Source organism: Eretmochelys imbricata, chromosome 11, assembly GCF_965152235.1.
Source record: "Eretmochelys imbricata isolate rEreImb1 chromosome 11, rEreImb1.hap1, whole genome shotgun sequence".
Classification (NCBI taxonomy): domain Eukaryota; kingdom Metazoa; phylum Chordata; order Testudines; family Cheloniidae; genus Eretmochelys; species Eretmochelys imbricata.
The window spans coordinates 40,374,682-40,387,821 of NC_135582.1; the positions used below are offsets into that span (position 1 = coordinate 40,374,682).

A 13,140-nucleotide genomic window follows, 5' to 3' on the forward strand; every position below is an offset into this window, starting at 1 on the left:
TTGGATTAGTACCCTCCATTTGTCTGTCTTTACAGAGAGATTCAAGCAGGCGCTAAACTGTCCTTAAACAGACAGTTTTTTGATGAACGCTGGTCAAAGCATCGTGTTGTTAGTTGTTTGGACTGGTCATCTCAGGTAAAACAAATATTTACTTTGAGTCACCTTTGCAGATACCTCAAGTTTTGTGCACTCAACTTTTATTTGAACCATACATTCAGTGGTTTACATATAGTTCTTAGAATAGCTCTGACACGCTCTGCTGTTTACATACTGTAATTGGATGTGATTGTGTTTATATATTTTGAAAGAGGTAACAGAAGTTAACTCAATGTTCTTTTAAATGCAATCTATAAATAGAACAAAAAATGTCCAAGGCGCAAAGATACAGTATTAGCTCCAAGAAACTAGCCTCACCTAAAATTTTTTTAAATGGATACTATTTATAATACATAAGTAACGAACACAATATTATCTTGTATTTTAACACTATTTTTGAATAAACCCTTGTAATTATACTTACTATGGTAATTAGCTAATCCAATATTTTCTGTTTATGGGGCTGACTTATCCATTGGTTAAACTTTTAGTTTTGCCAGTATAAATCAAGATTCTAGGACTGACTGGACCATAAGGCAGTTGTTTATTTTGAACATTTTTTTCCATTAATTTCTCTATAACTAGTATCCAGAATTGCTTGTAGCCTCCTACAACAATAATGAAGATGCCCCTCATGAGCCTGATGGGGTGGCTCTTGTGTGGAATATGAAATACAAGAAAACTACCCCGGAGTATGTCTTTCACTGCCAGGTATGATGTGAGTTCCTGTCTCACCAGGCTCAAGATTTTATGTTGATTAATTTGGACAAGTGCCTTATTTATACTTGTCAACATGATGATTTCATTGGGTTGGCATGTACTTTAACCACATGTATTTGCAAACAGATGTTGATGGCTGAAGACTTCATCAGTTTGAAAAGATTCCTCTGTTTAAATATTCTGAATATCAGAAATTTTGCATGTCTGAAAATCTGTTCCTTAATCTCATTTATTAAAAGAAAAACTGACATTTATGCTTTCAGTACGAGGGGCTTTTCGGGAACTATGATGCAGAATGTACAACTAGACCTTAGCCCACTGAATAAAGTGTACATAGCCTGAGGAATTGGAAAAAAATAGATAAGTAAAAACACATGCTTCAAGTAGAAAACAGATGCAGGTTTTAAAATGGATTACTGAGAGGTAAAAATGTGCAAACCTTTTCTGTTTGACCAAACCTACAATAACCATTTATTTTCAAAATGTCATAATTCTGAAAAATCACTTAATTGAATTAGAACTAGTTTGTAATCTGATGCTGTCAGATTACTGTCAAGGCATAGATTGCAAAGGTAATTATATTATGATTTCATACTATAGTGACAAAACGGTTTTCTGATCTCCTTGAAAAATGACCACAGAATGTGTCCTATTACTGGATTCTATTTCTGTTACATTTGATTTGTATCTTTCCTAGAAGTTAGTAGTATGCATATGGGGAGAGTGTGATTTTTATTTGTATTTAGTAAAAGTTGAGACCAGAAGAATATCAAGATTTTTAAATAACCATTCAATTCATGTAGTTGTGAACCTTCGTGTGTTTGGACAAAGGAGCAGAAGATAGGAAAAGCAATATCAAATGTAATTGAGGAAACAGCTCACTACCAGTAATTGGTCAGATTTTCTATCCTTAAATTCTGGATTTTAGTCTTAAAACAAAACTTTTCCTTGTGTGTGTGTCCTTTGCAGTCAGCAGTGATGTCGGCTACATTTGCAAAATTTCATCCAAATCTGGTGGTTGGTGGCACATATTCAGGCCAAATTGTGCTATGGGATAATCGCAGCAATAAAAGAACCCCAGTGCAGAGAACTCCACTTTCAGCTGCTGCTCACACGGTAGGGGGTGAAATGAGAACTACTCACTATTGAGCCGTTAACCCCTTGGGGTGGGAGAGGGTTTCCCCTGGGTGAACAGTGATGATGTTTTAATATTTATGTCTGGGTTTAACAATAGTAGCACTGAAGAATTGTCTTTGTCATGCAGCTGTCAGTTTTAAAGGAGCCTATCTCTACACCATGCGTTACTTAAATGCTAAAAGGCTAAATAAGTTTTCATATCTTTCAAATAGTATTGTTAAGTCAACTTAAACTGTTGTATGAAATATTAAAATTTGTATTTCACACTTGTGTTAAGTGAATGTCATTGAATTTGTTATTATGGAAACTGTTTCTGAAAAGAATTTTGTAATCTCTCTTCAGCACCCTGTATACTGTGTAAATGTGGTTGGGACCCAAAATGCTCATAATTTGATTAGCATCTCAACTGATGGAAAGATATGCTCATGGAGTCTGGACATGCTTTCCCAACCGCAGGTAGAGTAAACTTGGGAAAGTATGTAATAGAGAGCTATAGATAAGGCTATTACTTACCACTTTTTAGCTCAGGTAGTCTGTACCTTACTAAATACTTAGGATTTTAATATTAATTTCACCTGTTTGCTTTACCTATTTCATAAGACTTTGTAAAGTAGTGTTCTGCATTTTGACAATATGCAGACATTCCCTGCTTGAGTAGTTGTATCGTAATTCTGTAAGATAAATTCCTTTTTTACTGTAGTACATTAAGTGTCATAATAATTTTTGGATTCTTCAGTACTGATGCTAAAGTTTGGATTCATGAATAAGAGCTAGATTTCCAAATGTAGAAAAGGGCTGGAATAAGAACGGCTTGTGGACTAACTAGTACTAGGAAACCTACATGATTTCTGGTAGAAGTTAAGATGGCAAGTTTGAAAAATAAGTTCCTGCTACTTTTTTCTACAGGATAGTATGGAGTTGATTCATAAACAGTCCAAGGCTGTAGCTGTCACATGCATGTCCTTTCCTGTTGGAGATGTCAACAACTTCGTTGTTGGAAGTGAGGAAGGCTCTGTGTACACAGCATGCCGCCATGGCAGGTGAATAGACACTCAAATTATTTTTTTGTTTTAAATAGTGAAGCTTATCAGGATTTTCCCCTTAATATAGAAAGATTTTGTTGAGCAAGCTTAATTAGCGTTCATAGCAGAGCTTTGTGTTTTATATAAAAAGGTAATATCTTTTTAAAACTATGAAGTATTAAATCAGACTTTTAAAGTTCAAGAAAAGAATCCACCATTGCTACTGTTGGATCTTTACCTTGGCTAGGACTACTTTTAATTATGAAAAGGAAGATGAACTAGTAGACTTCAGTTCTATTCATTTGAATTGTAGCAGAACATCCCAAACTTTGTATCAGTTCCCCAGATAATTGTACAGTAAAATCACACACAAATCTTAAATTGGCTAGCATTTCTCCTGCTGTTCAATCTGCTTTGAAATTGTCTGGCTGTATCCTATCAATTGCTTTCTTAAATAAAATTGAGTGTCCAGTTTTCATGTCAAATACACATCACTCTCACAGCACAGCTCTTTGGTTTAAAACTAGCCAAAATTGTCTCTTTTGTAACATCCTTTTTCCCTCCTCTCCACTTTATCAGTTTTGATATGAGATTATTGGGGATGTATTGTCACTGGGACTAAAGTCTGCCCCAGCTACTTACGTGCAACTCCTGTTTAAGGCAATTTAAGGAATTTCGTATCCATATTTGAGGACTGAATTTTGTTATCTGATCCAAATATTTAGCTATTGCTTGAAGAGGTACCTAGTCAAATCTGGATGGGATAGCCTTGCCGAATGTTACTGTTTTCTATGATATTATGTCTACACTTAAATATAACAGAATAGGGTTTTGGAAAAGAGAGGCTAATACACAGGATCATATTCAAACCCACATTTCACTTCCCCTCTGCAGGCCAAATCTATTTGGGTTCCACTGAAACCCACTCCCAGTTTATTTAAAGCATGTATTCCTTGTTGCCTTTGTGTGAAATATAGTTTCAAAGGAAATTAACCTACATAATGTATTTTAAAACAGCAAAGCGGGAATCAGTGAGATGTTTGAAGGACACCAAGGACCAATCACGGGTATCCATTGCCATGCCGCAGTTGGACCTGTAGACTTCTCTCATCTTTTTGTCACCTCATCATTTGACTGGACAGTAAAGCTTTGGACAACTAAGGTATCTAAAACAGAGGTGTCTAACAATTCAGACTTTGACACAAGGTGGTGCTATAATGTAAGCTTTAGTTAACCAAATTGTTGTCAAAGGGTTTAGGGAAGCTTGTTAAGTCGATTGGATGAATGGTAACATCAGATGAGTTAATTTATGTAACTTAGTTCTCTTTTAAGAACCTGCAAGTAGCATCACCAAGATTACTGTAACTTATTATCACCTAAATGAAACTTATATGTAAATCCTGGCTGTTTGTCTATTTCTGGTCCATTTTGCTCATCCTTTCAACTTTTGTAACTGGGTTGGGAAGACCAATGTAATTATTTCAAATAAGTTATGTTGTAATTCAGGTATATTATGTATTATATTAAGTATATTATAATTATGGTAATTTAGATGTCCATTTCATGTCCTTGCATCTCCATAGTTCTCACTACAGCCCACAATGCATTACCATCAACACTGTTTCTAATGAGCCTGAACAGAGTTGCAGTCAAGAGCCATGATACTCATGTCTTTTCCATCGCTTGCTTAGCAAGCTGCCTCTGCAACATTGTTGTCCCAGAGATCATGAAGCTGGACTAGGGTCAAAGTCAAGCTACGGTCTCCCCCATAACAGTGCACAAGCCTACCCCTAGGCCATCAGGTCAGCTCAGGAGACTTTACCAGAATTCACTCATATTTAGGTTGTTATACCAGCCTCCTATTGAAGCTATGTTGTAATAGCAGGCAGTAAACATGCTATATAATTCATCCAAACAGGGGGGTTTGGTTTTTCCCCCATCCTGTGGTTATTTTTTGGCCTCTTTCTATGTAAGAGACAGTTTAAGAAATTCTTTAAGCACAGATAGCTACTTTATTTTAGAATTGCTGCAATATGAACTATACAAAAACTCAGTCTTTCACTTGCAAAAAGATTTCACTTTCAGAATCCCAAATGTAAAGATTGTATGGTGTAAAGTACTATATGGTGCTTTGTTTCAGAATAATAAGCCTCTCTACTCCTTTGAAGACAACTCAGACTATGTTTATGATGTGATGTGGTCTCCCACTCACCCTGCCCTGTTTGCTTGTGTGGATGGAATGGGTAGGCTTGATCTGTGGAATCTCAACAATGATACTGAGGTGAGGCACAATAACTTACCTACTTCAAATCTGACAAGAACTAAAAATCTTAGGCTTCTTCAGAAATGTGTATGGCCAGAAATGTTTCATCATGGTTGCACTATGTATTTCTGCTGCTGCAGTGGCATTACGCAGTAGATGTGTGATTAGAGGGGAATAATTCAAGTCACCTCGTTTTTAGTGTCAGATGGTGGTAACTAAAATGTTGTCCTCCCAGTATAAAAGGAATACAGAATTTCTATCTATATAGCATGCTATACTTGTGTGGCTTTTTCCTTGGACGTGCATACAAGGGCTAACCCCCCCCCAATACTATGAATGAGTCACATAAGATTGCTATTATGCTGTTAGTTGCTCTAGTAGATTCACTGGCTCACATTCAAATGTAGCTGTTAATTTTTCTAGCATGAAAAAAAAAACCCACGATCATTAATCACCTGGTAGGGTGACACACACTTATTTTCAGACATAAGAATGGCCATACTGGGTCAGACCAATGGTCCATCAAGCCCAGTATCCTGTCTTCCGACATTGGTCAATGCCAGGTGTGTCAGAGGGAATTAACAGAACAGGTAATTATCAAGTGATCCATTCCCTGTTGCCCATTCCCAGCTTCTGACAAACCGAGGTTAGGGACACCATCCCTACCCATCCTGGCTAATAGCCATTGATGGATCTATCCTCCATGAATTTATCTAGTTCTTTTTTGAAACCTGTTATAGTCTTGGCCTTCATATCCTCCTCTGGCAAGGAGTTCCACAGGCTGACTGTATGTTGTGTGAAGAAATACTTCCTTTTGTTTGTTTTTAAACCTGCTGCCTATTCATTTCATTTGGTGACCTCTAGTTCTTGTGTTGTTAAGAGGAAATAACACTTCCTTATTTACAGCACAGCTTTGCAAACAGTAAGGTTCTGTAAAGGATTGTAGTCAGTACCTATCCCGAAGCCCAAGTATACTTGCCTATATTACATAGAGCTTTCAATACCAAAGGGCTTTGTACCTCAAAATGCACCTGATCCTCACTGTACTAGCAGAGGCTATTGAGGTCATTCCTAAATGTAGGTCTTCCAAGTAGAAATGAAATTGATTGCCACTAAACAAATATCTGTTGTGTTATGTGTTTTAAGAAGAATTAGGAGGGGGAAATTGTCCTAGGATGATTATTTTTTGGCAAATTTCAAATTCATACCTATTGTCCTGTAACATATACTGTATTTATACCAGAGATGTTCCTAATGATTTAGGGACTGTTTGTATTAATGTTATGAGGCAATTTTTTCTCTCTAAATGAGGATTGCTTAAAATAGGCTCTCTCATGACCGTTTCTGCATATGTATATTTCATGAGTGCTACAAACTCGGGATTTATTTTAAGAAATGAGGTAGCTTTTGGGAGGAAAGAGTAACTGGGGTAAGACTTGTAAGCTCCCATCTCTCCCAATTCCCTTTCCCAATGTATTGGACCATTGGGGAAAATACTTGTCAGATCAGTGTTGAAGATTTGTTTCACCTTTTAAAATCTCCTTTTTCTCAAGGGGAACAGTTGGCTAGAACACATTTCCGTATGATTTTTATGCTGCTAGTTTTAACTGTGTTCTAAATGGATATAGGTGCCAACTGCAAGCATTACTGTGGAGGGTAATCCTGCTCTTAATCGTGTGAGATGGACACATTCTGGGCGAGAGATTGCTGTAGGTGATTCAGAAGGACAAATAGTTATATATGACGTGGGAGAGGTAGGTAACTTTTGTGTTTGCTACTTTGTGTTACATGGATTTAAAGCTTCTTCCTGAATTTACTCTGTCACCTAACTTTTTGACTTTCGACTTTCAACTTTCCTTCAAAACATTTTTGCCAGGAATAAATGGTAATTCAAGATAAATTTCTAGTCCTCTTGCTTTCAGGATTAATTATGATTTTTAAATGTTTCAATCTCAGTTCAATTTCATACAATATTTTAGCATTTTAAAGCAACTTTGATGTGTTGTAATTGTGCAACTAAAAGATAAATGGTCAGTATTAAGCTGTTGAAATAAAGATATCTAACCATTTAAATTTATACTGCAGTAGAAATTGCATATAGAGGAGATTAGTAGTGGGTGTGGACAAGATTTCCTTTATCACTACTCTGAATGCATGCCAGGTTGGTTATGAACAAAATGTACCATCCAATGGCCATTTGAACTGTAAAGTGAGAAGTAGTTGCCTCACTTCAGTTCCCACTGAGCAGCTGTCAGTCTCTCTAAAACAATTAGAATTGGTATATATATTTCAAGGATTGTTGGACAAGGATAAAAGAACTACTTTCTCACCTGTGGAGGTGGTCTCTCCAGACTGAGGTACATGGGCCAAGCTTATTACTACCGCTGCCCTATTTGTTCTGTGCTTAAACGCAGGACTTCAATGCCAAAAAGTCAGACAGCACCCTTATCAAGCACTGAATTTATTAGTTTTTTAAAGTTTACTAAGGCTTTGTCTACACTGGCACTTTGTTGGAAAAACTTTTGTCATTTAGGGGTGTTAATAAAAAAAACCAAACCCCTCACCCCCGAACGACAAAAGTTTTACTGACAAAAAGCGCGATGTGAACAGTGCTTTGCCTGCAGGACTCTCCTGCTGACAGAGCTGCTGGTGGAGTGGAGAGGAAGAGCTCTCTCCTGCTGACAAACAGCAGCTACGTTGTGCGCCTTTTAGCAGCACGGCTGTAGCAGCACAGCCGTGTGGCTAAAAGCTGCTTAGTTTAGCCATAGCCACAGTTACCACCATTTGTTGGGCAATGCATACCAGCTGTATTTGCTAGTAAGACTATTGGAAAACTTTTAATGAATAAGGTAAGCTGTTAGCATAATTTATAAATGTGGTGTTTAGACCAGGTGTAAAAATGAGCTAAATTACATTGTGTAATTACAATATTATTTACACCCATTGATATTTCTCTATAGCAAATTGCTGTTCCGCGCAATGATGAATGGACACGTTTTGGTCGAACACTAGCAGAAATTAATGCAAACAGAGCTGATGCAGAGGAGGAAGCTGCAACCCGCATACCTGCGTAAATCTTTCAAAAATGAGTTATAGTAGTGGATTTGGGAATGACTTGTGTACATTCTCAGAGTAATAGCATGCTTCAGTCTAACTGGTAACCTGAGGAGAAATACGTGGAATAAACTGTGGATTTTGAAATTGTATAAAGGTCACTGAAAATTAAGTCTTGCAATGTCACATTTTTTATACATAATTACAAACACGTTATTCTTGAATTTGTTTAATTTTTAATACAGCTGCCCTGACTTTGCAAGAAATGTTTTGCTGAAACACTAACCCAGATGTATATTAGCTGTAACGCTACTGAATTTTTCAAACAGTATGTAACTATTTCTGAAAGATAAACAAGTTCCATTTCTCAATCAGAACTTCCTGTATTATACTAGCTAGCTTTCATTAGGTAGTTAATCTCTGAAGGATTGTTAATATTAGGATATTAGAACTGTCCACAGAAGTGCATGCATCTGTTCAAAGTAAACCTTCATCCAGTTTCTTTTTTGCTCTTTTTTTAATAAGCAAGCAAGGCTAGGGTAGTAAGTTGTCTATAATTTTATTTGGTCACTGAACCTGACTTTGTAAAATAATACATATTTAGTACTAGGTCTTTGTTAAAAGGTGAGATTCCTTTATAAATAAAGGTTACGCAAGCTTTTAGCACCAGCCCAGCCCCCAGTCTCTCATTAGTAGTAACATCTTTGCTCAGATGTACAAAATCATTAGGAACCACTTCTTTATAGTCAAATAAATCAGTGTAAGATTCTTTCCTGTTCCTCCCGAGACAATTCAAAGAAGCAAGAGGTTACCAACTCCTGTCATAAAGATTGCTATCCCCATCATACTGTAAGAGCCAGGTGCTGGTGTCCTTGTTGCCACAGCCTGTACATAGAAGTATATGGTATTAAAACATTGTGTGACTAACTTAATGTGTGCAAAGAATGTAGAAATGAGTCCTTATTCAATGTTTTGGGTAGAGATTTCCAGGATTAGCAGGAGGACTTCTGGAGGATGTTGAAAAGCCTATTGTAATCTGCAAGATGAAAAAATGACTAATAGAGTAGATGAAATTACTTAAAAAAACCTCACCTCATGTTATAGGTAATAAAATTGCCAAGCAACTAGGAAAAAAAAGAGAAACATGCTCCATTTGTGCCAAGTTCATGTGAGGCAGTAAAGGGGCTTTTGTAGAGATGTGGATCTAGATTAGCCTATCCCCTACCCCATCCCACTCTGGAAAAAAAACAAAAAAACAACCTAGTTTGTGTCACAAGAATAAGATCTCTTAAGCTCTTGTTTGCTCCAGCTCAGGCTGTTTCCCCAGGTCAACATTAGGGTGCCAGAACCTTCTTTCAGAGACCATTTGACCCCAACTTTTCAAACTAGGACTGCCTACAAAGGCTCTCCATATTATCATAGGTGCTTCTCCTCTCAAGGATTTGCCAGTTTAATGCAGCAGTATCACCCATCTGCTTTTATATTATTTTTCCTCTATCAGTTACTCCACTCTGTCCCCTCCCTTGCTTCGGCAGCAAGAAAGATGCTTTGCCCTTTGCGTAGAGAAGACAGTGCCTCTCCATTCTTGAACCAAGATTCTGATTAATATGTCTGCTCCAATAAAGCCTTTTGTCTTATCAAGACCAAGGTCACTCCTTCATACCTCCTGTGAGAGTATTGACAGTGATTTAAAAAACATTTATGAATTCTGTGCCCGCTTAACTATCTCTGTGCTCTCTGTACAGAAAAGGCCCTCATTGAACATCAAGGAGAGTGCCTGACTCCTCCATTAAGAACATTTGTTTCTCAGGTTTTTCACTCTGCAAGATAGCTTCTGTGTAGCTGAATGATGCTGCACAGGACTCCTCAAGACTATCTGCTTAGAATAGTGCTCCCCAAATGCTTCCTCAGAGCCATCTTGGAGGGGAAGGAAACTTTTAGCTTATCTTCTCCCCTGCCCAAACTTGGGCCCATTTGTTTGGCAAGTGACAAAAATGGGCTCTCTAGAAATGTTAGGGCAGTGCTTCTAGAAGAAAAGTCTCAGTCTTGTACTCTGAGGCCTAGGTCCTATTTCCATTATTTTCCCTCTTTTTTACAACCACGGCAGAAGCAATACTTAAGTGCTGTGAGCCTGAGGACCACAATCTAGCCCAAGCTGAATCCCACTCATGCTGGGAGAAGGCGTACCTATCCATCATACATGTAAGGGAAGGGGCTCTTAACATTTAAAGAGCAATGGAGACTTACTCCTTCTGACTAAATAAGGTAGTAGCCCAGAGCTATTTCAAAAATGTAGATGTAGACAGTATTCCCTACCATTCTCTAAACGTAGCCTCTTCCCATCCACCCCCAGAAAATAGCCACAGGAGAAAAAAGAATTCAGGCAGAAGTCCAGCAGCAGAGTAGGTTAACAGTTTATTGCACTGAATGCAGCATGTATGATTAACTGCCTTGTAGGTAGGTGGCGTGTCAGGTGCTCATGGCCCTCACAGACTGAGTACAGGCTCTTGAGACTAAAGTGGCTGAACTGAAGGAGCTAAGAGACAAAGATGAGACTTTCTGGGACATAGAACAATCCTCCTCCACATCTGACAGTCTCGGTGCTGTTGAGACTGTCATCCTCCTCAAGAGGAGAGAAATGATCCCATAGTTAGGACCCTCCTTCCAGATTATGTCAGTCGTATCCTTTCGTACTGAGGATACCTCCTCCAGGGAAGGGAATCCTGGTTATTAGGAAGAGACAGGTAATAGCAATGTAGGATTCAATCATTAGAAATATAGATAGCTGGGTTTGTGATATCCAGGAGAACTGCATGGTGAATTGCCTGCCATGTGCAAAGGTGGCAGATCTCGAGACATCTAAGCAGATTTATATGTACTGGTGGGGAAGAGCCAGTGTACATGGTACAATGACCTCCAGAAAGGCAGGAGAAGTGTCTTGGACGCCAAATTCAGGCTGCCAGATAAGAGATTAAGACCTCCATGGTAGCATTCTCTGAAATGCTTCCAGTTCCATGTGCAGGCCCAGTTAGGCAGAACTGCAGGGTCTCACTGCATGGATAAAACTATAGCGTTTGGAGGAGGGATTTAGGTTTATTAGGAACTGGGGAACCATTGGGGAAAGGAGGAGCCTTTACTGAACAAAAATGGAATCAGATTGCTAACCTGTAAAATTAAAAAAAAATTGTAGAGGAGTTTTTAAACTAAGGGCTGAAGGAAAGCTCACAGGTGCAGGGGAGGATCTATTAATGGGGATTTGCTACATTGGGGTGAGCAAACTACAGCTCGGGTGCTACATCTGGCCCTTCAGACATTTTAATCTGGCCCTTGAGCTCCCGCCAGAGAGTGGGGTCTGGGGCTTGCCAGGGTCCACGTGTGGTACGGCTTTCGGAAGCAGTGCTATGTCCCCACTCCAGCTCCTACATGTAGGGCAAGCCACTGGATGATCAACATGCTAAAGAAGCACTCAAGGAAGATTAGGCCATAGTGGAGAAGCTAAATTAATTCTTTGCACTGTTGTTCATTGCAGAGGATGTGAGGTAGATTCACACACCTGAGCCATTCTTTTTAGGTGACAAATCTGAGAACTGTCCCAGATAGGTGTCAGAGGAGGTTTGATACAAATTGATAAATTTAACAGTAATAAGTCACCAGGACCAGATGGTATTCACCCAAAAAAAAGCAGATTCTGTACCAGCTGACAACTGAAGGATAGCCAATGTGATGCTAATTTTTAAAAAAGAGGCAATTACAGGCCAGAAAGCCTAATGTCAGTACCAGGCAAATTGATTGAAAACTATACTCAAGAACAGGAGGATCAGACATCCAGAAGAACATGATTTGTTGGGGAAGACAAAATGGCTTTTGTAAAGGAAAACCATGCCTCATCAATCTTTAGCATTCTTTAATGAGGGGGTTCACAAACATGTGGACCAGGGTGATCCAGTAGATACAATGCAATTGGACTTTCAGAAAGCCTTTGACATGGTCCCTCAGTAAAGGCTCTTAGGCAACGTAAGAGGTCCTAAGATAAGAGGAAAGGTCCTCTTACTGATCAGTAACTGGTTAGAAGACAGGAAACAAAGGGTAGGAATAAATGGTCGTTTTTCAGAATGGAGAGTGGTAAATAGTGGTGTCCACCAGGCATCTGTGTTGTTCAACATATTCATAAATGATGTAGAAAAAGCTTGCAAAGTTTGTAGATGATACAAAAGTACTCAAGACAGGTAAGTCCCAAGCTGACGGGAAAGAGTTACACAGGGATCTCACACAACTGGGTGACTGGGCAACAAAATGGCAGATGAAATTCAAGGTTGATAAATGCGAAGTACTGCACACTGGAAAACAGTCTCAACTATACATACAAAATGATGCATCCTAAATTAGCTGTTACTAAAGAAAGATCTTGGAGTCATCTGGATAGTTTTCTGAAAACATCCACACAATGTGCAGCAGCAGTCAAAAAAGCTAACTCTGTTAGGAACCATTAGGAAAGTTATAGACAGAAAATATAGTGCCACTATATAAATCCATGGTATGCCCATGCCTTCAATACTGTGTGCAATTCTGGTCACCCCATCTCAAAAAAGATATTAGAATTGGAAAAGGTATAGAGAAGGACAACAGAAATGATTAATGGTATGGAACAGCTTCGATATGAGGAGCGGTTAAAAAGACTGGAACTGTTCAGCTTGGAAGAGACTACTAAAAGGGGATATGATAGATATCTATGAAATCATGAATGGTGGAGAAAGTGAATAAGGAAGGAAATGTTATTTATTCCTTCACATAACACAAGAACTAGGGATCACCCAATGAAATTAATAGGCAGCAGGTTTAAAATAAACA

At 38.4% G+C, this 13,140-nt stretch overlaps 1 protein-coding gene across 2 annotated transcripts in view; it reads left to right on the forward strand.

Annotated features, from left to right (window-relative positions):
* The window catches only part of DYNC1I2 (dynein cytoplasmic 1 intermediate chain 2), a 43,117-nt gene extending 34,653 nt beyond the window's left edge, over positions 1-8,464 (forward strand). For both annotated transcript variants that reach the window (XM_077829959.1, XM_077829958.1), the window contains exons 8-16: positions 36-135; positions 682-807; positions 1,786-1,932; positions 2,296-2,409; positions 2,860-2,993; positions 3,993-4,137; positions 5,116-5,256; positions 6,867-6,992; positions 8,199-8,464. In XM_077829959.1, the coding sequence (XP_077686085.1) occupies positions 36-135; positions 682-807; positions 1,786-1,932; positions 2,296-2,409; positions 2,860-2,993; positions 3,993-4,137; positions 5,116-5,256; positions 6,867-6,992; positions 8,199-8,312 (1,147 nt within the window). In that variant the 3' untranslated portion in view covers positions 8,313-8,464. The remainder of the gene's footprint in view (positions 1-35; positions 136-681; positions 808-1,785; positions 1,933-2,295; positions 2,410-2,859; positions 2,994-3,992; positions 4,138-5,115; positions 5,257-6,866; positions 6,993-8,198) is intronic.
* Positions 8,465-13,140: the final 4,676 nt, after the last annotated feature.